A 25,726-nucleotide genomic window follows, 5' to 3' on the forward strand; every position below is an offset into this window, starting at 1 on the left:
TGAGAACTTTCTAAATCCCGAAATTGTGTCTTTTCTAAGAGCGATCCCGCGCCCTAGGCTGGCAAGTTAGGGCCGCATAACGGGCATACAGTCCACAACAGACTGCAAATACTTGCCCAGCACCCAAACAACCCGATCTGTTCCGCAAACTCCATATTCCTCTGTGAATTGAGTCATAGAATCGTGTTAATGTGACACGGCACATTCGGCAGCGTGACCAGGTCGAGGGCCCTCCAGGCCGACGCCATCACCATTGCTCACGTCAAGACCAGTTCGGCCTTTTATGGGCTCGTCTGTAGTCTGAGGCGGGACAGTCGTGCCGGGAGCAGTGCTGACAAGGCCTTTCGACACTGCATAGCATGAAGAGCGGTCGTGGTTCAAATCCTCCCCGTAGAATTCATCTAGAATCGGGTGCAGCAGCACTGTCTGCTTGTGGATGGTGACCACCGAGTTGGTGGGCACTGAGACCCAGTTGTGTCTTTCAAAGGTGATAGGTTCGCTGGCCACCAGAACGATATCGGCGCCCTTGTCATGTCGCTCCATCTTGAAGTGGCCTGTTGGCGTGCCCTCTTTCCACTTGGTCCCAGAGGAGAAATACAGGCTGGCCGGCTCATCTGTCTTGCTGCTGATATACCGAGTGCAAACGACCGTATGACCGTCGGTGACGGCAAAGTTCAACAAACTCCGAGTCTCGACGCCCGTAACGTTGTGCTTCTCGGGAATCGCCCGAACAAGCTCGTTGATCTTGGCAATGGTTTTCATCATCACTCGGCGAAGAAGTGCCTGTCCGAATCCCTCTGGGCCTGGATCCGAGCTCGGGTCCACCCCTTCTTTCTCCAGTAGGTCGAGAAACAGTGCGAATGCCCACTCGCTATCTGTGCCGCCCTTGACTCCAAGATACCACTTGTCAGCGAGCGAGTCTGCCAATGTGCGCTTGATGTACTTCCAGCCCCCGATGTTGCCATTGTGCATCCACATCAGGGTCTGGTGCTGGAACGGGTGGCAGTTGTTGTCGGCGAGAGTGCCTTCGGTTGTTGCCCGGACATGCGCGAATATGAGGTTTGAGCATGTCTTCGCAGCAAGCCGTTCCAGGTTCTCACAATTCCACGCGGGTACAGTTGATGTGAAGATGCATGGTTCTGGTCCAAGCTTTGGGTCGGTATAAAAACCAACCCCAAAGCCGTCCCCATTGACGGGGCGGCGGTTATCCTGATAATTTGCATATTAGTTTGGCCCCGATCCGTATGATCCAGCAGCTTACCAGTCGTAATCGGGAGTCGTAGGATTGAGTCAGAATGGAATGACTCGGCTCTGTCACTAGCTTGCTGAGACGGATCTCATGGCGGCCTTTATATATCTGTCGTGGATATGTCAGAGCAACGCGTGAGAAGATGGAAATTGTCTATCTTACCAGAAATCGACACATGGTTGAATTGGCAACACCAACAGTCACTTTTAATCTTTCAACCCTGCCAATCTGGAAAGAGAAACCGTGATGAATCCCCAAAGGGCAGCACGTCACCTAGCCCACGTGACACCGACATTTTACGGCAGACGGCCCGGCCATGTCGCGCAGGTCACGGGGATGCCTGATGTCAGCGACCAACCATTTGTTTGAACTCACCAAGGCTCTTTCATCTCTCGCCATCACCATTTGAATGAGACTGCAACAACCATGAGCGGGAGGATACTCTCCCACCGACTTGCGCCGCTCGTGCGGAACGGTCTCCTGGCGCGCCATCTTCACAATGCCGGCTCAAGAACGGGGGGTCTCCTACGCGCAGATGGCGGTGCCGCCCTCAGGGGACGCGCCTGGCCTACAGGAGCGAATGCAATTCACAACAATGTCCCAGCCGTCCGGACGATCTCCTTCGCGCGAATGCTTCCGAAGCTGGCACTGAAGCTCGCCAGGGTACCCGCCATGTTTGGGGGCGCCACTATTGCGGGCTTGGCCTATATCCAATATCAAGCAAACCGTACGTACTCCTGACAACGGGACTTGGAAACAAATGCTAAAAACCACTGTCTTTTTGCAGAAGCGGGAACTTATGCGATAGATGTTTTGAAACGAGCCGGAGAAACCGCGGGCGACAAGGCTTCGACTTTATTCCAGGGACTCCAGGACGTGGCCGAGCAGACACAGCGAGGGTTCAATAAAACGAAAGACGACATAGATGTTCCGGAGTGGTTACAGAAGATCCTCCGTCTCGATGAACAGTCCCAATCCGAAGGCGGCGATTCGTCTGGTGGAGGAGGGAAAGACCCCAAGGAGAGCCGGGCTACTGCAGGAGCAGCTGCCGCTGCAACAGGCGCTGCGTTTGGATACGAGCAATCTGATGAGGATGACGCACGCGGGGAGAGAGAAGTCGCGGAGGACGACCAGATGATGCTCCTCACCCGCAAAATGATCGAGATCCGGAATATCCTCCAGACTGTTGGCCAGTCTAGTACGCTGACCCTTCCATCGATTGTGGTGATCGGATCGCAGTCGTCGGGGAAGAGTTCGGTTCTGGAGGCTATTGTTGGTCACGAGTTCCTGCCTAAGGGTTCGAACATGGTGACCCGGCGGCCCATTGAATTGACGCTGGTCAACACCCCTAACGCCCAAGCGGAGTATGGTGAATTTCCAGCGCTTGGCCTCGGCAAGATTACGGACTTTTCTCAAGTCCAGCGCACATTGACGGACCTGAATCTTGCCGTTCCTGAGAAGGACTGTGTCTCGGATGATCCAATTCAGTTGACTATCTATTCTCCAAACGTTCCGGACCTCTCCATGATTGATCTTCCGGGATACATTCAGGTTGCTGGTCATGATCAACCTCCGGAGTTGAAGCAGAAGATCTCGGATCTTTGCGACAAATATATCCAGGCCCCAAACGTTGTGCTGGCCATCTCTGCAGCTGATGTCGACCTGGCAAACTCGACTGCACTGAGAGCCAGTCGCCGTGTGGACCCTCGGGGAGAGCGGACTATCGGAGTCATTACCAAAATGGATCTGGTAGACCCTGAGCGCGGACACGACGTTCTCTCTGACAAGAAGTATCCTCTCCGACTGGGTTATGTGGGTGTCGTGAGCAAGATTCCTCAGACCACTGCACTCTTCTCCCGAGGCTCTGGAAACATCACTAGTGCTATTCTCAAGAACGAGCAGGCTTTTTTCTCAGCACATCCAGCGGAGTTCGGTGCACACTCTGACGTCTCGGTCGGCGTTTCAACATTACGTAAGAAGTTGATGAATGTCCTTGAGCAGACTATGGCATCTAGCCTGGCAGGAACCAGAGACGCCATCAGCCAAGAGCTTGAAGAAGCCACTTATGAGTTCAAGGTGCAATATAACGACCGGCCCTTGAGCGCGGAGTCTTATCTGGCAGAGAGTCTGGATAGCTTTAAACATTCCTTCAAGGCATTTGCCGAAGGGTTTGGTCGGCCGCAGGTCAGGGAGATGCTCAAGGCTGAGCTGGACCAGCGGGTCATGGACATCTTGGCTCAACGGTATTGGAACAAGCCAGTAGAGGACTTGAATGTGCCAATGCTGGAACTGGATCCCCTTAAGGATCTTCCGAAAGCCGACCCCGAAAATCTGTTTTGGCATCGGAAACTTGATGCCTCTACTTCCTCTTTGACGAAGCTGGGTATTGGCAGATTGGCGACAACGGTGGTCGCCAATGCTCTCCAGAACCATGTGGATCAGCTTCTATCTACTTCCACTTTTTCGTCCCACCCCGCTGCCCATAAGCAAATAACCGATGCATGCACCGGAATTCTGAACGAACGATTCTTCAGCACTAGCGACCAAGTCGAGAACTGCATCAAGCCTTTCAAATTCGAGATCGAGGTTGAAGACCCCGAATGGACCAAAAGCAGGGAGAGCGTGACCAAGGTGCTGAAGGAGGAACTCCGAGCCTGCGAATCAAGCGTCAAGCATGTCGAAGACTTTGTCGGGAAACGGAAACTCAAAGATGTGATGTCGTTCATTGACAAGGTCCGGAAAGGCGACGTGGTACTGGAAGGTAACGGTGCTGGTGGTGCTGGTGGGTTCAGCTCCGCCTTGTTGGAGAGAGGTAAGCTGTCCTGCCTGTCAGAAGGATCTCCAGAAAACTAACCGATCATGCAGGCCGAGAGGGCGTCTTCCTCCGTGATCGAGCCGAGCTCATTAAGATGAGGCTTCTTGCTGTCCGATCCAAACAATGTGCCACGCAAAAGAACAAGTATTACTGCCCCGAGGTCTTCCTCGATGTAGTAGCCGACAAACTCACTGCGACGGCGGTCCTCTTCCTGAACGTCGAGCTCCTCTCTGAGTTCTACTACAACTTCCCCCGCGAGCTGGACATGCGACTCGGCCGCCATCTCTCCGATGCGGAAATCGAGCGCTTTGCCCGTGAAGATCCCCGCATCCGCCGCCACCTCGACATCATCCGCAAGAAGGAGTTGCTGGAGCTGGCCCTTCAGAAGATCGAAGGGATCCGGCAGCTGGATGGCCGGGCTATGCACCGAACATCTGAACGTCCTAAACCAAGCAAGGAGACGCGGAGCCGCTGGAATTTGTTCTAGAGTGTTATGACTTCGATTTGTTGGTTGTGTCGCCTTTGTTCCTTGCTCATTCACTGCCCCCTGATTTTGATACCACTCTCGCCCTCATTATCCCGTTCTGTACTTATCTGCCTCGATATTTTGTTTTTCTCCGCTCTTGGTGGGATCCTTGCTGTGTCTCTTGATTAGATATACTGAAAATACTGTACATAAATTCGAGGGGAGGGTGATCTACTAACTACATCTGGTTGTCGTGCTTCTGCCTTAATGGGTTACTCAGTAGTTCTCAGTTCCCTAATTTGACCAACTCATCTCCATCTTCCACCCGTCTTCTTTAGGGAGGTTTAGGCTTCTTTGGGCACCCAGTTGAGCGTAACCAGGAATTAGCTGAGCGTACCCTGGCCCTCCAAAAGCCTCCAAAGTTGAGCGTACCCAGAGATCATAAAACTTCTCTAAATCGCCCTAAAATTTTTTTTTTTTTGGAAAAATCAGGGTTATTTGAAGAATTTTTATGATCTCTGGGTACGCTCAGCTAATCGCTGGGTACGCTCAACTACGTGCCCTTCTCGCAGAGGAGGATGGTAGCATAAGTTTATACCTGAAAATCTAGGCACCACAGACGGACGAACGGACAAAAATTCGACCGGAATTCGACCGGACGAAAGTGGCGGATGAACACCCCTCCATAGCTATGACAATGGAAGTAATAATCATGATAGGATACGTGGAGCTAGTTGAATAGCAATTTTTACGTTCTGCTTTACAACTTTGCATCTACCGCCCCGAAATTGTTCCCAACGTGACAGCCTACGAGAGCGACGGCATCAGTCACCGTCAGCCGACAGAGGGCATCACAACAAGAACAGATAATTGCGGTCAGCATGAGCTCGGGGTCAGATCTGCAAGAGCCTCCACGGAAGAGGATGAGAAAGGGAACCAAGAGTTGCACGGAATGTATGCTTGCTGCTTTGTCCCACCCACCCTCTTGCATACTGACTTTCGTGGCTGTCAAGGTCGACGTCGCAAGATCCGCTGCACTTCCAACTCCGACTTTCCTGGAACCTGCAACGAATGTCGCCTTCGTGGATCAACATGCATTGAACAAGAAAATAGTCCTCCGACCAGTGTTTCGAGTCATCAGGGCGAGCAGACATACAGCCTACGAGAGCGGGTCGCCCATTTGGAGAACGTGGTAGAGGGACTTGTCAAGAAATTGAACCAAAATGTCTCTGGCACTTCATCTCCTAGAAAATTACCGGAGCAAAAGACATACCAAAGTGAGGGTTCGTTTCTCCTGAAGATATACAGTTCTAACCTACAATTGCAGCGCCTAAAGATCTACAGGCCAATCTGACACCTTCATCGGTCGAGTCAGATGAGCCGAGTCCGCCAAACCAGATGGTAAATGCTCCAATCCTACAGCTCTTTGATAGCTATTTGGCCAAGCGCCCGGAAGACATCTCGTGTGATGATCGGTTCACCGGAATTAAAGACATGTCGCCCAAAGCGCAGGAAGTCCGCTCTCGACTGATATCTCTGCTTCCTCCACGAGAAGATATCAAAAAGATCATTAACGCTTCTTCGAAATGGTGGTTTGTGTGGCAAAGCAATTTTCCGGAGTTGTGCGACCTGTGTCGAGACTCATCCACCCCGGGATTCAACCTGGCACCCGCCGACGTGGCCAAGGCCCTTGTCTGCCTTTCTAAAAGTGTGGCGCAGATGACTGACTTTGATTTCAATTCCCTACAAGCTCCTTTCAACCCGAAAGAATTTGTTGACCTCTGTATATCGGAGGTGGATCGTTTGGTCATCCGGGATGATGACCTTGCTGCCACACTGCCTGGGATTGAGTGCCAGGTGCTTCTTTCCAAGTACTATTTGAATGCTGGGCGGCTTCGCAAAGCATGGCTGGGCAACCGCCGGGCCATCGAATTTGCTCAGATTGCCGGCATGCATGTATCGACCAGGACGCCTCGTCCGTCCGACGTTCTATATGAGCGCCGGCTGAAAATTTGGTGTTCGCTAGTGACATCGGACCGCTCGCTGAGCCTTATTCTGGGGATGCCGTACGCCGTGACAGATGCCTTTATATTGCCTCAGGTGGAACAGCGTCTGGCCATGAAAGACGTTCCGGGGCCCGAGCAATACGTGTTACGTGCAGGCATCATTACCGGCCATATGATTGACCGGGGCCACGATCCAGCCAAAGCATCGCTCTCCACAACACTGAAGCTAGATCAGGATCTTCTTGATGCTGTGGCTGCCCTGCCGAACAGCTGCTATGACGCTAGCCCGTGTGTGCAGGATGGAAAGCCGTTCCACAAACATGTTCCACTGCAATTCATGTCCAACCTGCTGCGAGCTATGCTCCATCTCCCTTTTATGTTGAAATCATCCTCCAGTTCTCAGTACCAATATTCCCACGAGACAGCAATCCAGTGCGCACGGCAGGGCCTCGGCCACTACAAGAATCTGCGGTCAACAACAACGCCGTACTTGTGCAAAGTCGCAGATTTCCTGGCCTTCATACTAGCCTTGCTGCTACTGACCCATGTATACGGGAATTCAGAAGAGTCACCAAACCACGACAAGGAGCAAGACCGACGCGATTTAGCTTTGGTAGGCGAGACTATTGAGATTCTCCGCCGCGCCTCCACGGAGTGCGGTGGCTCTGTTGCCGCTGAATCGGCCACCATCCTGGATCAAATCCTAAATGCCTGCAATCCTTCCACTGCGCATTCCACCCGAACGTGTAAGATCACAATACCGTATTTTGGTGCTATTACCGTCGGCCCCGGCTCCAAACTTTTGAGGAAGTTTTGGGACAATATGAGTAATCCGATGCTTGGGGATTCGTCCGCGCCAACAGCGGCGACGGAACCCTCTTCCTCCGAACAAATTCCAAATCAGGGCTTTAATTCCCCCTTGTCGACCTCCGGCGGTACAGCGCATGTTAATGTTGCTAGCGAAGCACTACATTTTGAACGCGCTGGATATTCGGAGATGCTCCCGACGGACAACGATCTGAAGAACCCGATGGCGGATCTCAACGCCTTTAGCGGGATTTTTGATGAATTTGGACAGGACATGAGTTTTGACAATCTGAACTTCGACTTGGGGCTGGATCAGGGGTGGACTGAACTGGTCTGATGTTTAGCTTGAATAGATATTGAACTATACTATAGACGGGGCCTGCTAGGTAGCCATGCTATGAGAGTCAATATTTCGTCCAGGAATAGGTGGACGTTCGAACCCTTTATTAATAACTTAGTACCAATTCTCCGTCAGAATTATAATGCTGGTAGCAAATACCCCTAGTACATAACAGGGGTGTTAGGGCTCCGGAGTACGTGGGTTATGTAAGACTGTTTTTCCCCAGCAACGGCAGCGGTGCATCAACTGTGACTGGCCCAACAATAATAATGAACCTCGGACCTTTCCACACCTTGTGATCTGGACTCGATTCATCCTCTCTCACTCTCTCGCCACTGGAATCCGACCCTATTATTCACAGGGCGACAAGTCAACATTTGAACTATTATGACCGATCGCCCCTCGTCACTAGGAAGGAGCCCCACGGCACCTCCTGTGATGGCGAACGGCCACTTTGCTGCGGTCGGCGACCACAACGACATGGCGTCCTACGAGCATGGCGTGCAGGTGGTGGATGAGAACAAGGAGTTCAAGTACGCTCTTCAGTCCCATCTCCCTGCAAGTGTTGCTAACGTCTCTTCCCTTCCCACCAGCCCCAACCTGTCCAAGTACCTCTCCATCGAAGATGTCACTACCGCCGGCTTCAACTACCACCTGATCTCCGTGTTCGGCTCGCAATCAACGGGAAAATCGACCCTGCTCAACCATCTGTTTGGCACCGAGTTCTCGGTCATGTCCGAGCTGGAGAGGAGGCAGACCACCAAGGGAATCTGGTTATCCAAGAACAAGAACGCTGGCGGGGATGCCACTGGGAGCGGGTCTCGAATGGCCGATAACATTTTGGTTATGGATGTCGAGGGTACGGATGGCCGTGAACGAGGCGAGGATCAGGATTTTGAGCGCAAGAGCGCTCTCTTCGCCCTCGCGACCAGTGAAGTGCTCATTGTCAACATCTGGGAGCACCAGGTTGGGTTGTACCAGGGAGCCAACATGGGCTTGTTGAAGACCGTTTTCGAAGTCAACTTGCAACTCTTTCTGAAGGATAAACAGTATGCGTGAGCCGTTGCCTTTGTGTATGTGTCAGGCACTAACAAGTCTTCAGCACCACCCACCGCTCCCTCCTATTCTTCGTCATCCGTGACTTCATCGGCAACACCCCGCTTAAGAATCTTCAGAAGACGTTGTTGGAAGATCTATCCCGTCTGTGGGGAACGATATCAAAGCCTGCTGGTCTCGAAAACTCGACGATTCACGACTACTTTGATTTCCAGTTCTACGGACTTCCACACAAGGGCTATCAGCCAGAGCAGTTTGCGGCGGAAACCAAGAAGCTGGGACTGCGATTCCGAGAAGGACACCGGGACCCTAAGAAGGATGCCCTCAGGGGAGAGTTTTCGGAAGGTGGAATCTTCTTGCCCGAATACCACCGGCGAATTCCAGCAGATGGATATGCGCATTATGCCGAGGGCATCTGGGACCAAATTGTTAACAATAAAGACCTAGACCTGCCCACACAACAAGAGCTGCTTGCTCAGTTCCGTTGTGATGAGATTCTGCGGGAGGTGATGATTGGATTCGATGAGGCGATCACTGCATTTGAGGATAAACAGGCCGAGGCCGTGCGTCTGGGCGCGCCGGCAGTGCTGGGTGGGCTGGGCGCGGCCATGCGGTCTGCGCGCTCCAAGACTCTTAAGGGCTTCGAGACGGAAGCAAGCCGGTACCACAAGGGCGTGTACCAGCGGAAGAAGGCCGAACTCGAGGGCAAGGTCGACACTCGACTGAAGGCATTGTTCCACGGCCAGCTCTCGGCGGCGCACAAGTCTGGCATCCGCGAATTCAGCGAGGCTGTCACCAATGCTGTCAAGACTGGTCAGAAGAAGGGTGGCAATTATGACTTTGCCGAGATTGTCAATCAGGAAATGGATGTCGCATTGGAGAAGTTCGAGGAGGCTGCCCGCTCGACGTTGGTGGAAGGCACCTCTTGGAGCAACTATAAGCAGCAACTGGGATTGTACGAGAAGGAACTGGCCGAGGTCAGCACCAGTCTCCGGCGCGATGAAATGAGACGGTTAGCCAGTCGGGTTGAGCGTTGGGTGCAGTCTCGCTTGGGCGATTCCGTGGGTCTCGAGTTCAACGCTCTGGGATCTGGCCGTGCTGGCGGAGGCGCCCCCGAAACCGGGGAGAAGCCTACCGAGAAGGCGTTCTGGGATCGCATCTGGAATGTCTTCGTCGAGACTGTGCTGGACGCGGAGCGAAGATTCACGGATCGAGCCAGCAGCTTCGATGCTAGTCTGGAAGAGGTTGATGTCGGGCTGTGGCGCCTGCGCCGCAAGTCTTGGGGTGTTCTGCGTGCCAAGATCGACGAGGAGATGATTGAAGGCAACCTGCTACTGAAACTGCGCGAGAACTTTGAAGATAAATTCCGGTATGACGAGGCCGGCGTACCTCGCATCTGGCGCCCCACAGACGACATCGAGGGCGTTTACACGCGCGCCCGCGAGTCAACCCTGACTCTTATTCCTCTCTTGTCTCGATTCCGGCTAGACGAGACGTCGGCGCCGCCCTCTCTTGACCGGTGGATTGGCCATACCCCGAGCTCTGCGACAGCTGCAGACGAAGAGGACCTTGCTCCCATCGGCGGCGTAGATGAGGACGAGGGCACGAGCTTGGAGGAAGAGATGACTATTCTCGGCGATTCCAAGCGGCAGGAGCTCACCGTGCGGTTTAAGAAGGCCGCCGACGGGGTCTATGTCGAAGCCAAGCGAAGTGCCATCGGCGGCATGACCCAGGTTCCGCTGTATTTCTACGGTCTGCTTCTGGCGTTGGGTTGGAACGAGATCGTTGCCGGTATGTGCTATCCCCAGCAACCTCCTGTGCATTTGAGTTTACTAACATGCCTACTCCATTTAGTTCTCCGTAATCCGGCCTACTTCTTCTTGCTCTTCGTATGCGCCGTCGGTGCTTACATCACCTACCAGCTGAACCTATGGGGCCCAATCATCAAAATGACCGAGGCGGCATCCCAACAGGGTCTCCAGGAAGCCAAACGCCGGCTGCGTGAGTTCCTCGAGTCCTCCGACACGGGGCGGCAGGCCATTGCCATGTCGGCGGGAGACCGGGCAGGCAGCTCGAGCCGGACAGAGGAATACGAGATGTCCGACATGGCGCAGAAGGGCTCCAAGGCCGGTGATGACCTGGATGATATGTAGATTTTTTTGAGGAGAGTTTTTCTTTTCGTTTACACTTGTTTCGTGAGCCAGAATATGTACTGTTCCACCTGTACGGCCTCCCAATTAGTTCCCGGCGGGGTCATCTCCACGTCACGGACTTGATCCGATATAAAACATAGAGACACGGGCAACCCCCACGTTTCCTCCACACAACCCCCCAAATCTCCCTCTTCATTCATCATGTCCGGCATCCCTGATCTCCCTGAGAAATTCGACGATCTGCCCGACAAGCGGCGCTTCTGGCCTTCCCCCGCGGGGTCGGCCGACGAAGGGCTGGGCATGCTGCGCCTGCTTACCCCAGAGCTAGTTGCGAACGCGGCACGCACGCAGATCCAGACCGGCGAGCGTGTGTGCCTAAACTGGGACATTGAGAATCTGACTCCGCCAGGTACGTAAAACCCCAGCAATGCAGTTCGCTACACGGGCATGGATCCTCACCGTAACACAGGATTCGGCCGCAAGCCATTCGAGCACCGCATCAAATGGGTCGCCGAGGGGGTCGCCTTCGACGACGAATACCACTTCAACCCGCAGCAGGGGTCCCAATGGGACGGACTGCGGCACCACAACGCACCCGCGCCCACGGCCGAGAACGCAGACCGACGGGTCTTCTACGGCGGCACGACGGCCGAGGAGATCCAGGACGAGAGCTGCTCGCGCATCGGCATCGGGTTCTGGGCGAAGCAGGGCATTGCCGGCCGCGGCGTGCTGATCGACTACCTGTCCTACGCCCAGAAGAAAGGGATCAGCGTCAACGCGCTCAGTCGGCAGATGATCTCGCTGGACGAGGTGCTGGAGATTGCGCGCGAATCCAACATCGAGTTCCAGCGCGGCGATGTCTTCTTCCTCCGGGTTGGACTGCCGGATACCTGGGCTGCGATGTCGGCCGATGCCCGCAAGGCTTACAGCGAGCAGGCCATGCCGCAGCATGCCGGCATTGAGCAGAGCGAGCGCGTGCTGCGCTTCATGTGGGACAACCACTTCGCGGCTGTGGCTTCCGACGCGGTCAGCTTCGAGGTGTTCCCCGCGCTGTCGCCGGAGCATGACCTGCACCACCATCTCCTGGCCGGCTGGGGTGTTCCTATCGGTGAGATGTTCGATCTCGATGAGCTGGCTGCGACCTGTAAGCGGCTTAACCGCTGGTCCTTCTTTATTTCGAGTAGTCCGCTCAACTGCAAGCGTGGCGTGTCCAGCCCGCCGAACTGCATGGCGATCTTTTAAAGCTACATATTTGGTTCGCAAATCATTCAAAAATACATGATATTGATCAATCATCTAATTATAAACATGATAGAGAGCCTTTCTTTCCCAGAAAACAACCAAGGCAAGAAGAAAGTGTGAGAGTTTTTTCCGGTTATGCGTCGCATTCAATGTTGTTGTTCCTGAGGTCGTCATCAATCCATCGCTGATGCGCCTCCGTTCCTTCCTTCCTTTCAGCCAGCCAGCCCATTCCAAACGGGAAGGCCCAAACATGTAGAGGCCAACAGGCCAAAGAAAATGTAACTCGATAAGATATCCAACTGTACGCCCAGATGGTTGATGGTGCAAAGCAGACAGGGATCTATCGACAGAAGAATAAAAGTGCAAGTGGAAGGGGATTAGAAAGTATTGTAAGTGGAACAAAAAGAAAGAAAATAAGAGTGTAGAGAAATCAAAAGAAAAGGGTGTGTGTGGATGTATGGATGCAAGAATGCAAAAGGGACGCAGGAGAAGGGAGCCAAGGGCCGGGTCATGGTAAACGGGGGGATGTTCTTCATTCGTTGCTGGGTTGAATAATTCAAGACCGCTTTTTTGGGCGGTATATTTTCTCCTCCATAGGTTTTTTCTTTTGTCCGAAACAACGACCAACTTTGGGCTGGTGATGCATCTGTACCATTAAGCAAGAAAGCAATTCACGGCCACCAGGATGAAACAAGGAGACCTAGGAATTGAAAAGAGAAGAGAAAAAAAAAAGACAATTGAACATTGAATTTCATAGACCGCGGCACGGCGTGACCAGCACCAACCGAGCTCGTGGAATCAACTCCTAGAAAGACACATCTCAGAGAAGCCATGAGACAGCCTAACTAAAACAAAGGCGATTTGACATCCTGGACTCCACGCTGGAGCACATCGTCCAGTCGCCACCGAGGAGGAATGATAGTGGCGGCGCGCTTGCGGTGCCATTCTTTCTCCATCTCCGGGGGAGGAGTCATGCCCTCGACATGGGGCAAAGCGCCGCCAGCAATGCCGGTTGAAAATTTGAGTTGAAGCACATTGCCAATTTCGTCGCAGGCAGCCAAAACACGATCAAGGTCTTCCTTCGTATGGGCGGCAGACACACAAAGACGAGCGCGGGATGAGACCAATGGGGTGGCGGGATATCCGACAACGACGACAGAAATCTTCCGCCGAAGCATCTCGTGTGAAAATGCGGGCATCTTGGCCGGGTTAAAGAGAAGAATAGGGATAATTGGCGAATCGTCGTGACCGTATACTATAAAGCCCAGACGCTTCAATCCGAGACGAAGGTATCGCGAATTGAAGGCCAATCGCTGCAGCCGCTCCTCGCCCTGGCCAGGGACAATTTCGCCGTTGATGATGCGTAGGGCGGAAGAGATCTGTACGAGAATTGCGGGAGCAGGCGACTCTCCGTAAAACACGCCCGCGTTGGTAGCGCGTAGCTTGTCGATCATCACCTTGTCGCCCGCAATGTATCCTCCGTTGGCGCCAAATGACTTGGTGAGGGTGCCCATCAAGACATCCACCTCGGCGGTGTCGATGCTGAAGTAATCACACACACCTCTCCCCTTGGGGCCAATGGCTCCAATCGAGTGGGCTTCGTCGACAAAGAGATGGAACTTGTAGCGGTGCTTCAACGCAACCAAACCAGGAAGATTGCACATGGATCCCTCCATCGAGTACAGACCTTCCACCACCACCAGAATCTTCTTCCAGGGACGGTGGGTGCGAGGCTGGCCTTGGGAGATGGCCTCGCGAAGCTTCACTTCCAGGTCCTTCATGTCATTGTGCTTGAACATGGCAATGGATGCACCAGAAAGACGGGAACCGAAGCGGATGGACGCATGGTTCAGCTCATCGGAGATGATGAGACAGCCCTTGGAGACGAGCGCGGGGAAGATGCTGGCGTTGGTGCCGAATCCCATCGAAAAGACCATCGAGTCTTCCTTGCCCACGAACGTGGCGACCAGCCCCTCAACTTCCTGGTGAAGATCCTGCGTGCCAACCTCCGCTCGGGTGCTTGGGGCAGTGATGCCGTACTTCCGGATCGTGTCTTCGACCATGTCAGCGCAGGGACCTTCCGACTGAGCGAATCCAAGATAATTGTACGAGCTCAAGTTCAGGGTGTCTGTGGTGGTGCCGGTGAAATGGAAGTGATGATTGTGGTCGTTCGTACCACGGTCGATCAAGGTGATCATCCGCCCGGGAACGCCGGTGACAGGTCGCTCAAAGCAGTCGTTGATGCGCAGTTTGAGACGTCGCACATAAAAGTTGTCAAAGTCACTATTGAGGGCTCCGTACCCGTTGCGAGGCTTCAGGTGTCGGTAGTTCTCCTCTCGGAAGCGCTTGCCGAAGAAATCACGGACATGTCCAAAGGCGATTAGGATTAAGTAACTGATATAGGTCGTGAGCAGGTAATAATACGGCGGCTCGTCCATCACCGGCTCTGGGAAGACACCGCCGGGGTGGCGACTCGAATACCGATGGCTGGCATGACCGATGACACCGAATTGGGCGTGTTGCTTGGCCAGCCGACGTGCTTCCTCGGCGGAGGGAGGCTGAAAAAGCGTGGTCGACATTTCGTCCATATTGAGGTTGTCCGCGGTGGCCGTCGAGAGAGAAATAGTCGGTAGGGACAGTGATGCCGAGCTGATCGGCGGAGAAGCAGTGTTAGGATTGGCACCGGCCGGTTGGGGCGTCGCCTGCACAGGTTGTGGTTCGGTCTTGGAAGACTTGGGAGAGACCGAAAAGAACTGGGACAGGCGATTTGACTTGACCGAGGACGCCTTGATGGCGAGACTGCCCTTTCCCGAGGGAGATGAAAAGGACGGTGAGTTGGAAGAGGGGTCTTTGGAGGAGTTGTTGCTGAATCGACGAGGCATCGCAAGAGGGAAGCCGCGATGGAGGGCTGGGCAGGGTGAGTCGATCCCGTCAGGATCAGGGGGCGCACGCGGGCTCCCGACTGACGATGGAGGCAGGGACTATCCGCTGGAACAATAACAGCGGGACAATCGGTCGCTGCAGAAGCTCCGATGCTGTGTGCGTTGTGTTTGTGTAGTGCGAAGAGGCAGGTCTGGACACGAGGCTGAGATTAGTCTTCGATTGTTTTCTTAGTCTCACAGGAAACGGGGGCCGGAAGGCACGTGAGGATTGGCAAGCACAGGAAGAGCCCATGCCAACGAAGCAATACCGGATGAGCCGGCGAGCCGTAGACGTACCGGTTGATCGAGGAAGGGGGCAGGAGATCGGATCCGCGGACTCCGGGGGAGGGCCTGCAGGAAAAAAAGGTCGCGCGGAATGTGGGCGGAGGGATTGAAGAGGGAGCGATCACTATGGCCAAGAGGCAACGAGTCCCCGATCTACTCTTCCCAGGCAACAAGATGGATGATTGTTGCACACGGCGGGAAAAAGGAACAGAGATGGATGGGAGAGCAGAAGAGCAACAGGAAGAAAGGATGGTAGTGAACGGGTGCCCTACTGTGGCTCTCTCCTGAGTATGGTATTACCGTAATTCTGAGCTGGACTGGGCGGAAGGAGGATCTTCCACTGGCTCCATACCGTCACATTACGCCCACTGGATTTTTCTTCAGGCCCGACTCTTTCTTAATACAGACAAAACACTCGGGTCCACCACCAGTCGGGCAGAGGAAGGGATCTTGAGCTGTTGACGATTGACCACAGTACGAGCTAGTTCACTAACATACCGTATCTCATGCCCCAGGTAACAGACCTCGCACTTGGCCTATCCTGGCCAAGTGCGCCGAGTGCGCCGAGTGCCCGGCCGAGAGTGGCACTGGCCAACAGGAGGATGATGATGTAAATGATTCTTCCCCTGCCTGCGAAGCTTCGGTTCCTGGGCCAAACCGATGAAAACGTCCAGGCCGAGACCCGGTGAGATGGGCTGAGTAATATCGGTGCCTGAGGCCGTACTAGTTCTGCCCCATGTAGTTCAAGAATGCGACTGGCGTGGCCCTGCTTCTATATCCTAACCAGCGGGATTGATTCCGTTCTGACCAGTCTCGCATCCACACTCCCTAGGTCTTTCGATCAATTCCTGATCCGTAGGTGGTCCCTCGCCGAGCCGCGGAGATTGTCGGCGGCGGCACTGGCCTTCCCGATCCAAGCCGCCTTGCCCCCGCGATCCCCTAGTTGGCGGGTTTCATTCCTGCAGGCCTGTGTGCGCGAATCAGAGGGAGAGAAAGATACCCCGGCATCCCTGCCCTGTCAAAGTTTTTGAGTCCACCGACTATCACCGACGACACCCTTTCGACCTCTTCTTTTCCTCTCGCTTTTCTATCACGCACCAATTGATGCTTGAAAAGCCATGCCGCACATCAATGAGACTATTCTAGTCGACGAGGCTGCCACGGACGTGAAAGAGCTGTGGCGGCCGTCGGCGCCGGAGACGACCCAGATCTACGATTTTATGACTCGCGTGAACAAAAAGCATGACCTGTCCCTGACACACTACAATGAACTCTGGACATGGAGTGTTTCGGAACCGGCCAAGTTCTGGGAGGAGATCTGGCACTATACCTCTATCAAGGCGCATGCGCCATATCAACAAGTAAGAAATACGCATAATTGACATCGCACCGCTGCTTACATACGGATTTAGGTGCTGGGGTCTGATAAAGTGATGTTTCCCCGACCGGCCTTCTTCGAAGGGAGTACTCTGAACTTCGCCGAGAACCTTCTTTACCCGGCCAACTCGCCAGATGAGAATGCGGTTGCAATCATTGGAGCCACTGAAGCAGACCGCGAGTATGTCTCGTGGAAGGAACTGCGCGAGCGGGTCCGGCAATGCAACAACGCCTTGAAAGAAGCGGGCGTGGAGACCGGTGATCGCGTGGCGGGCTTTGTGGGCAACCACGCCAACACCGTCGTGGCCATGCTGGCGGCAGCGTCCCTGGGCGCCTTTTGGACCGGTGTGTCTCCTGACACGGGAGTACATGCCGTTCTGGAGCGATTGAAGCAGATTGAGCCCAAGGTCTTGTTTGCGGATAATGCCTCCCTCTATAACGGCAAGGTGCACGGCTCCCACGCCAAGGTGCGTGAGATTGTGGGCGAGTTGCCCAAGTTGGAGTTCCTTGTTGTCTTTGAGACGGCCAAAGTGGCCGACTTCAACATGGATCAAGTACGGCCCGTCTGCGGGAAAGCGGTTGGCTATCGCGATTTCTTGTCCACGGTGCATAATCAGGCAGCGCTGATGGAGTTTGCGAGCTTGAGCCCGGAACACCCGGTCTACATATTGTACTCGTCAGGTACGACAGGCGCACCCAAGCCTATTGTCCACGGATCCTTGGGTACGTTACTGCAACACAAGAAAGAGCATCTCCTTCACTGCGAAATCCGGCCAGGCGATCGTCTGTTCTACTTTACGACGACAACGTGGATGATGTGGCACTGGCTGGTCTCCGGTTTGGCCAGCGGCGCAACAATTGTTCTGTATGATGGCTCGCCATTCCGGCCATTTGATTCTGAAGGAGGCAATGGCGAGATGGCTATGCCACGCCTGATCGATGAACTCGAAATTACCCATTTCGGCACTTCGGCAAAGTACCTCTCGATGCTGGAACAAGCAGCCCTCAACCCACGCAACCATCCGCACCGCCCGGTGAGTCTGAAGACCCTGAGAGCAGTCTTCAGCACCGGATCCCCACTAGCCCCGTCAACTTTCGAGTATATCTATTCTTCCATTCACCAGGACGTCATGCTCGGCTCCATCACCGGCGGCACAGATATCCTGTCGTTGTTCTGCTCCGGATGCCCGATCCTGCCTGTCCATAAGGGCGAGATCCAATGTCGCTCTCTTGGGATGGCAGTGTCCGTCTATGACTACGCCGGAAACGACATCAGTGCCTCTGGCGAGCCAGGTGACTTGGTCTGCACCACTCCCTTCCCCGCGCAACCAGTCATGTTCTGGCCGCCTGGCCCAACGGGTCTAGAGAAGTACCGCAAGAGCTATTTCGATCTCTTCGGTCCCACAATTTGGCACCACGGCGACTTTGTGCGGTTGAACCCAAAGACAGGAGGTGTGGTCATGCTGGGCCGGAGTGACGGTGTGCTCAAGCCGTCGGGGGTTCGGTTTGGAAGCGCGGAAATCTACAATGTTCTGCTGAAGCACTTTGCCGATGAGGTTGAGGATTCCCTGTGCGTGGGCCGGCGACGCGAGGGCATCGATTCAGACGAGACCGTCGTCCTCTTCGTGAAGCCGAATCATGGAGGCTCTATGCCGGCGGATCTGGCTGCGCGCATCCAGGCGACTATTCGCAAGGAACTCAGTCCTCGCCATGTACCTGCTATTATCGATGCATGCCCGGAGATCCCGGTCACCTCGAACGGCAAGAAAGTTGAGAATGCCGTCAAGCAGATCCTGTGCGGCCTCAACATCAAGATCGGAGCTAGCGTTGCTAATGCTGCGTGTCTTGATTGGTATCGCAACTGGGCTTTGGAGCGTTCTTAATATGGGTCATTTGTAAAAGAGAATGGGCTATGACATATGAGTAATTGCGGAGGGATTGTTACGATTCTAGACTGGTCGTCCTTGGTAAGCACGAGGATACTTGCCACCAACCTATATACTCTAGACAAAACGAAAATTACTAGGGAATCAAATGAAATATAATGCACGTGCTATTCCTCTTAACACAATCAGATCAATATATTCTGGCAAAATTGCAACCTCCATTCATACCATACGGGAGAATCATGCTACGGATTATTAGGTAAGCCCGGGCCCGTTCTCCGTTCTTCGCCGCCCAAGTCGAGCAGCTTCTGCAACTTTACGAGGAACCACCTTCACTTTCTTTTTTCACGTGCGTCTTCCACTATGCGTCGGTCAGCATTGCGGGCGATTGAGTCCGCGAAGCCGCTTGCGCGAGCTCCGCGTTCGGTCACAAGAAGTTTCTCTACCCTTAATGAGTCCATGGGCAAGGTATCTAACCAACCCTCGATATGACCGCGTGCCATTTATTGTATGCTTGAACTAACGCCCCCGTTTTTGTGATTGCTTACAGGACCCTGCCGAATTGGACCAAATCACCACCCTTCCGAATGGAATCCGTGTCGCCACGGAATCACTACCAGGTCCCTTTGCCGGCGTTGGTGTCTACGTCGACGCCGGTTCCCGGTATGAGGACGCCAGCCTGCGCGGAGTGAGTCACATTATGGACCGACTAGCTTTCAAATCGTCCAACTCGCATACCGGAGATCAAATGCTCGAGATACTCGAGTCCCTGGGTGGTAACATCCAGTGCGCCTCGTCACGCGAGTCGTTGATGTACCAGTCGGCCAGCTTCAACTCGGCGGTTCCCACGACTCTTGGTCTGCTGGCCGAGACTATTCGCGATCCGTTAATCACAGACGAGGAAGTTCTTCAGCAACTCGCGACGGCGGAATATGAAATCGGCGAGATCTGGGCTAAGCCGGAGCTGATTCTGCCGGAGCTTGTGCACATGGCTGCATACAAGGAGAACACCCTCGGAAACCCCTTGCTGTGTCCGAGTGAGAGACTGGGCGAGATCAACAAGGCAGTTGTGCAGAGATACAGGGACGTTTTCTTCAACCCGGACCGGATGGTGGTTGCGTTCGCCGGAGTGCCGCATGCCGAGGCTATCAAACTCACTGAGCAATATTTTGGCGACATGCAGACGAGTGATCTGAGCAAGAGCAAGGGTCCCGTTCTGTCTGGGTCGGGCATTGAAACCACCCTGTCGGGATCGCCCGATGCGGTCAACGAGGGCCAAGTGCCGACAGTTCCTCAGTTCACACCATCGTCGACCACCTGCAGCTCGGCCACTTCTCCCAACTCCCAGTCGTCGATCCTCTCCAAGCTTCCCTTCCTCAAGAAGCTTTCGCTATCTACAAACAAAAACGCCACGGTCGAGCCTCTTGACCCGTCCTTGATCGAGCCATCTACGCTGGACCTTTACCGACCCGCTCATTACACTGGCGGCTTCATTGCCCTCCCTCCGATTCCCCCGCCGGCGAACCCGATGCTGCCCAGACTGAGTCACATCCACCTCGCCTTCGAGGCTCTCCCCATCTCCTCTCCAGACATTTACGCACTCGCGACTCTTCAGACCCTCCTCGGCGGCGGCGGGTCATTCTCGGCCGGCGGTCCCGGCAAGGGCATGTACTCCCGCCTCTACACGAATGTGCTGAACCAGCACGGCTGGGTTGAGAGCTGCATTTCTTTCAACCACAGCTACACCGACAGTGGAATATTCGGCATTTCGGCGTCGTGTAGCCCAACCCGTACCACCGAGATGCTCGAGGTGATGTGCCGCGAACTGCAGTCCCTGACCCTGGACACGGGGTATACCGCACTGCAGGCACAGGAAGTCAACCGCGCGAAGAACCAGCTTCGGTCATCGCTGTTGATGAACCTGGAATCGCGCATGGTGGAGCTCGAGGATCTCGGGCGCCAGGTGCAGGTCCATGGACGCAAGGTGGGCGTGAAGGAGATGTGTGAGCAGATCGAGTCTTTGACCGTCGAGGATCTCCGCCGCGTCGCCCGGCAGGTCTTTGGTGGACACATCCAGAACAAGGGCCAGGGAACCGGCAAGCCCACTGTGGTGTTGCAGGAGGGCGAGCTGGAGGGCTACAAACTGCGCGAGTTTGCCTGGGAGGAGATCCAGGAACGCATTGGACGGTGGAAGCTGGGCCGGAGGTAAATCAGCTGGGATTTTGTAATTATAGACCCCGTCATCATTCAACTCTGTAAAATAAATACTATGATGGTACTATCTTCCTCTATAAATCCAACGCCCGTATGATGCTGATCCCTCTCACCGCCTTTGCGGCAGAAAAGTCGAGTTGCCTGTTCTTCCTCCGTCACTTCAACACTCACCTCGCCATATTATTCTCATCACACCCAACCTACAACACCGCCAACATGGTCAAGCTTGAGGAATTTGAGGACGAGCACTTCAACAAGGAGAAGCCCACTAGCACCAAGAACGATGCTCTCCTAGTCTCTGATGATGAGGACTACAGCGACACCGGTTAGTATTCCATCTTCCACGCATCATCTTGCAACAGCAACAGAACGCGACCTACACCCATTGTCCAATGTGTCGGGAGCCACTTCCTTGCACTCCACCGATATTTGTCTTGCCAGAGTCCAGGCTTCTATCAGACGTGCTCCGAAAACCGCTCCACTCAGCAACACACAGCGCGCGGCACATCCACCTTTCCTCCGCGCACACAAAGCCATCAAAACAAATCAATTAACACATCCTGTCTCACTAGAATCTGAAGTCTCCAATGACTCCGATGTCGAAGTCGAGGGCGAGTCACTCTTCGACCGCGTCTCCGCCCTGAAAGACATGCTCCCGCCTTCCACCCGCCGAACTGTCTCTAGCTCTGTCTCCTCACTCACCTCCTTCACCAAGGCCGGTCTGTCCTTCAGCGGCAAAGCTCTCTGGATTATCAGCACCAGTGCTTTCCTGATTGGTGTGCCTTGGGCGCTGGCTTATGCCGAGGAGGAGCAGTATATCCAGATGGAGCGGGAGCAGGGCATGATCCGTGGTGCCAATGAGGTATGTTTTGATTTTGCTTTCTGTTGCTATACCTCTCTTTTTTCTTTTTTTCGCGTCCTCTTCTACCCGTATACAAGCTTCTGGTTGTTCGGGGAAGATCGGAGGTCATGGAAAACCTTTTTGTCCGCCGGCAGCGCCTATACGGCTTTGTTTCCACGAATTTACTCTGCTGCAAATGATACTGAACCAGTCGCTAACCATCTCTTCCAATTTACAGATGCTCACTCCCGGCGCCGAGCCGGAGAAGAAGGAGGCCGAAGCCATTCTGTAAATTAGTCCCGCCACAGAATACGGAGGGACTGGCAATGCATATTCCGACGACCAACCCATCGATTGGAAAAGGCGATGAAAACAACGATGACCTTGTCCTTGATTTGATGACAAGAGTGAGACTGGATCTTTTCTCGGCGAGTTTCGGAACCCAGACAGACCATGTGGGCCAAACTGTTCTCTCTTCTATGTCTTGAGCTGCTGTTCACTCTCCTGTCTGCCTTGCCCTCCTTTCTTCCCTCCCCTCTCTATCTATCTACCTCTTCGCAATGGCTCCGGCAGCTCCTCATGCATGTAATTGTACCACCACAATCATCATTTTCTTCATCTATGTTATCTACATATCTTTGTTTCCTTTTTTCATTCTATGACTTCTCTCGAATTGCATGTCTAGACAATGAAACCGAGATAGCTCCTACCGGGTTTTCATCTACTGAATCTAGTATCCGTAAGATACGTCGGATTGTTCATTCAAGGCTATGGAAGTGCATTCATTGCATGTGCAAAGATTCTGATTAATCTCCGAATGTAGGTACAGAATAACAAATCGCCAGCAAAGGATCAAGATATGTCCTTAGAAAAAGAGAAGAATGTGGGGGTATCATAGCAGAAAGCGGAATTGCAAGGCACGCATCCAATATTGAGGCTCAAAAACAGGCTGGCGAACTGAAAGCAGAAAGAAAAGGGAAAAAGGCGGGTCTCTTCAGCCCAAAGTTGACTATAGACAATCTCGAATTTAGTATCAGGCTCAAATGAATCATAGAAAGGCAAAAACATACCGTATTCTCCCGCGCAGACTTGAGATTCAGGTGGAAGTCGCGCCACAACTTCTCGATCTCGTCTGCCTCGACCATGCGGTCGACGGCTGCGTTTGCATTCTTCATCTTGCGCTTCTGGCTCATGTCATTCCGCTTGATGACCTCGTCTCTGTCCATATGACCCTTACGCTCGAGGTAGCCGACGACCCATTCGTTGAGGTGGAAGCGCCAATGGGTCAGGGTGTGAGCGAGCTCAGCTTTGGCTTTGCATTGCCTGATGAAAAGCTTGGTTAGTTGCTGGTCACAGAATAAGAGAAAAGAAAGAACTCACCTGCCCAGGAGAAAGCGCCTGCTCTCAGGCGGCAACACACGGCCGTCTCTGTCCCGCTCTTCTCCAGAGCCCTCGCCCTCATCCTCGTCTTCAACAGACTTGCTTTCGTCGCTGTCCTCCGATGAATCATCGTTCAGCGGCTCGAGTGTCTCAAGGGAGTATGCCTTGCCATAAAGCTTCATATCGGTGGATGCAGGGTGTTTGGACCGATTACAGGCATCGCATGGGTGGTCCAGTGCGGTAGGGAAAGCGGTCATTTCGATCTGAGGCCGAGCCAAGAGGGCTCTGCAGAAATCGGCATTCCATACGGAAGAAATTAACTGGGATCCCGCACGGCCCTTGACCTCATCGTCCAGTTTCATGAATGCCACTTTGTACATGGCATTGTTGCGGGGGAACGCGGGATTGAGCTTGTTGTGCACCATCCACTCCACGACATCCCGGAAGTATTCTTTGAGCTGCTTGTACGCGTGCCGCGTGAATTCGAACGGGATTTCTTCGGTTGGCACCCCCAGTTTGTCTTGATCGTCCTCCAGCACAAAGTCTTCCTCGTAGCGATCGAGATCCTCATCGCTTGGAACAGCGGATTCGACATCACTGTCGTCCACTGTGATGCGACGGCTGTCAGCAGTTTGTCGAGTTGTAGGACTCTCGCTCTCGTCAGGATCTGATTCATTCTCTGATTCAGTCCCACTTTCTTCCTTCACTCCAGCTCGTCTGCGGCGCAGGGCTTCTAGGTGCTTCTGCCTCTTGTCCCGAGCCGATCCGGCAAGCCGGCCACGAGTTCGCGATTTCTTGACGACTAAGATAAGTTTAGAGGGCTGGAAGCTATTGTGGGGAACAATGGAGACAAAACTTACCTGAATCTTGGAGATCCTCTAGATCTTCTTCGATATCCAGTCTATCCCGATCGGCAGACGAGTGTGGTGTCTGAGGGGTCTCCGTGTCCGCTGCCCGCCGGCGCCTCTTCATGGGTGATGAGAGAACCGGCTCATCGGAATCCTCAGAATCACTCAGAACGATAGGTGAGCTTTCTGCTTTCCGCTTGAGCTTCCGCCGTGTTTGAGATCCTGTCTCCTTCGAATCACTCATGGCTGACTTGTCGGTAGAGTGTAGGGATTTGATTTCAGTTGCAACGTCGAAGGGAGGGTGTTTCTTCCTCTTTTGGGTGCTTGGTGCGACAATATCGTCTTCTGAGGATGCGCTATCGGCGGGCTCTTGCACAGAAGTTTGGTTGTCTATAGTGTGTCAGTGAGCCTGGAATGAGGGAAAAGACAGGGACCAAGCTCACCTTGAGTACTATCCTCATTTTCGTTCTCGATCGAGTGTTTTTTCTTCTTTGATCGCGACTTGTCTTTCGATTCGTGTTTGCGCATAGAGGATCTGACCGGAGTGGTTTCCTTCGAAGCTGAGTGCTGGCTGTTGCGAGACTTTTCCGTGAGCAAAGAGGCCATGCTGGGATGTCCGTATTCTAGTCGAGCGAAGCGGCCGTCACTTTTAGTGGGACTGTCACCAGCAGCTTCACTTTCTGGTGGTGCGGAAGCAAAGGCAAGGCGCGTTTGCTTCTTGCGAGATCGGTGGGACATGGTGTGGAAGGGAGGGAGACGAGCAGGGACTAATAGTGAGGCCAACAAGAATGCGGGAGCTTCGAGGAGGTCATGGAGAGCGAAAAAGCGAGGGCCTGACCAAGCTGTGGGTGAAGTTGAGCGGCGCCGATCTTTAAATGCGCGCGTCAGATCTTCACGCGATCACGTGGCCTGGCGATCTATATAACCGCAAAAGAGCAAACACAGTCAAAGATGGCAATGCTGGGCAAACCTCGTCATTTTCTGGACAGTAGTCCTTTGTGTGAGCTCAGTCAATGTGGTGAGCAGGAAGACCCCTGCTCTTTCCTCTCCAGCCTTCTTTATCTCTTCAACCTTCATTGTTTACCCTTTTGCTTTCCATCATCCAGACCCACAAAAATATATACACCTCATTCAGTTTTGATGTTTAACTCACCGCGCCTTGAGAAAGGTTCAACCGGCATTTACAAATGCTGGCTGTCCGAACATGATCTACAGCGGAATCCGCCGAAACCAAGCATTCCAGAAATTTCCCGTGGTAACAATATCCCATACAAAGATAAGATTCCACAGCAATTGTGCCTCAGGCGGAAATCTACCATACCGCAAGCCAGCGCTCTCCTGACAGTTCAATCCTGTCGCATGACTTTGTAAAACTAAGACTTTGGCACAAAGAGCAGTGATAATCAAGGCTGACTACCATCGCTCGCTTCGTTTCACCCAAAATCTCACGCGCTCGCGATTATTGGTGGAGCCGACTTTCTCCCAACCCCCGGTCACCTCAGCCGCCGATTCGTGGAAATTCGATTTCCTTGTCTATTGCGGCACAAAATATCCTCGAACCCCAGATCGTCTTGACTCTAACAAGGCCAAGGCCAATGAGCATTTTGGCGTTCTTCTCCAGAATCCCCACCACTCAGCGGGCCGGGACCGACCAGCCCTAGCATCAACGTCCGGGGTAGTCACTTGCCCCAGGTTGTATGATTGGTGCCATGTGAAAAATACCCAAAATATGGGGAGCTGTCGCCTGCTCCAGAATGACCTGAGGTCGGTTATATAGCTGAGGAGTCTGCCCGTTCTTTTTGGGATTGTGTCAGTGGTCGCTCTATTGTTTCGTATATTC

The 25,726-nt window shown here is 53.6% G+C and overlaps 10 protein-coding genes across 10 annotated transcripts; 7 read left to right on the top strand and 3 right to left on the bottom strand.

Moving 5' to 3' along the window:
- Positions 1–186: 186 nt before the first annotated feature.
- On the bottom strand, positions 187–1,426 carry PFLUO_LOCUS5386 (glutamine amidotransferase subunit; the record flags this gene model as incomplete). The annotated part of the gene is made up of 3 exons (XM_073782828.1): positions 187–1,209; positions 1,262–1,357; positions 1,412–1,426. 3 exons carry the CDS (start codon positions 1,424–1,426, stop codon positions 187–189), a joined length of 1,134 nt encoding a protein of 377 aa, XP_073639444.1.
- A 249-nt stretch (positions 1,427–1,675) lies between these two features.
- Positions 1,676–4,551, top strand: PFLUO_LOCUS5387 (mitochondrial dynamin GTPase Msp1; the record flags this gene model as incomplete). Its single annotated transcript, XM_073782829.1, has 3 exons — positions 1,676–1,976; positions 2,037–4,061; positions 4,115–4,551. 3 exons carry the CDS (start codon positions 1,676–1,678, stop codon positions 4,549–4,551), a joined length of 2,763 nt encoding a protein of 920 aa, XP_073639445.1.
- Positions 4,552–5,411: 860 nt separating this feature from the next.
- PFLUO_LOCUS5388 (uncharacterized protein) lies at positions 5,412–7,680 on the top strand (the record flags this gene model as incomplete). Its single annotated transcript, XM_073782830.1, has 3 exons — positions 5,412–5,484; positions 5,544–5,813; positions 5,858–7,680. 3 exons carry the CDS (start codon positions 5,412–5,414, stop codon positions 7,678–7,680), a joined length of 2,166 nt encoding a protein of 721 aa, XP_073639446.1.
- Positions 7,681–8,121: 441 nt separating this feature from the next.
- On the top strand, positions 8,122–10,892 carry PFLUO_LOCUS5389 (Dynamin-like GTPase that mediates homotypic ER fusion; the record flags this gene model as incomplete). The annotated part of the gene is made up of 4 exons (XM_073782831.1): positions 8,122–8,216; positions 8,277–8,732; positions 8,786–10,530; positions 10,594–10,892. 4 exons carry the CDS (start codon positions 8,122–8,124, stop codon positions 10,890–10,892), a joined length of 2,595 nt encoding a protein of 864 aa, XP_073639447.1.
- A 201-nt stretch (positions 10,893–11,093) lies between these two features.
- Positions 11,094–12,134, top strand: PFLUO_LOCUS5390 (uncharacterized protein; the record flags this gene model as incomplete). The annotated part of the gene is made up of 2 exons (XM_073782832.1): positions 11,094–11,301; positions 11,362–12,134. 2 exons carry the CDS (start codon positions 11,094–11,096, stop codon positions 12,132–12,134), a joined length of 981 nt encoding a protein of 326 aa, XP_073639448.1.
- Positions 12,135–12,979: 845 nt separating this feature from the next.
- Positions 12,980–15,016, bottom strand: PFLUO_LOCUS5391 (serine palmitoyltransferase component; the record flags this gene model as incomplete). The annotated part of the gene is made up of 1 exon (XM_073782834.1): positions 12,980–15,016. The coding sequence occupies one exon, from the start codon at positions 15,014–15,016 to the stop codon at positions 12,980–12,982; it is 2,037 nt and encodes a 678-aa protein (XP_073639449.1).
- A 1,442-nt stretch (positions 15,017–16,458) lies between these two features.
- Positions 16,459–18,600, top strand: PFLUO_LOCUS5392 (uncharacterized protein; the record flags this gene model as incomplete). The annotated part of the gene is made up of 2 exons (XM_073782835.1): positions 16,459–16,701; positions 16,753–18,600. The coding sequence occupies 2 exons, from the start codon at positions 16,459–16,461 to the stop codon at positions 18,598–18,600; spliced, it is 2,091 nt and encodes a 696-aa protein (XP_073639450.1).
- A 462-nt stretch (positions 18,601–19,062) lies between these two features.
- Positions 19,063–20,812, top strand: PFLUO_LOCUS5393 (Mitochondrial-processing peptidase subunit alpha; the record flags this gene model as incomplete). The annotated part of the gene is made up of 2 exons (XM_073782836.1): positions 19,063–19,071; positions 19,154–20,812. The coding sequence occupies 2 exons, from the start codon at positions 19,063–19,065 to the stop codon at positions 20,810–20,812; spliced, it is 1,668 nt and encodes a 555-aa protein (XP_073639451.1).
- A 221-nt stretch (positions 20,813–21,033) lies between these two features.
- PFLUO_LOCUS5394 (uncharacterized protein) lies at positions 21,034–21,950 on the top strand (the record flags this gene model as incomplete). The annotated part of the gene is made up of 3 exons (XM_073782837.1): positions 21,034–21,142; positions 21,390–21,679; positions 21,897–21,950. 3 exons carry the CDS (start codon positions 21,034–21,036, stop codon positions 21,948–21,950), a joined length of 453 nt encoding a protein of 150 aa, XP_073639452.1.
- A 702-nt stretch (positions 21,951–22,652) lies between these two features.
- PFLUO_LOCUS5395 (uncharacterized protein) lies at positions 22,653–24,624 on the bottom strand (the record flags this gene model as incomplete). Its single annotated transcript, XM_073782838.1, has 5 exons — positions 22,653–22,667; positions 22,729–22,981; positions 23,039–23,840; positions 23,899–24,276; positions 24,330–24,624. The coding sequence occupies 5 exons, from the start codon at positions 24,622–24,624 to the stop codon at positions 22,653–22,655; spliced, it is 1,743 nt and encodes a 580-aa protein (XP_073639453.1).
- Between the last annotated feature and the right edge of the window lie 1,102 nt (positions 24,625–25,726).

This window comes from Penicillium psychrofluorescens (assembly GCF_964197705.1).
Source record: "Penicillium psychrofluorescens genome assembly, chromosome: 3".
NCBI classification, from domain to species: domain Eukaryota; kingdom Fungi; phylum Ascomycota; class Eurotiomycetes; order Eurotiales; family Aspergillaceae; genus Penicillium; species Penicillium psychrofluorescens.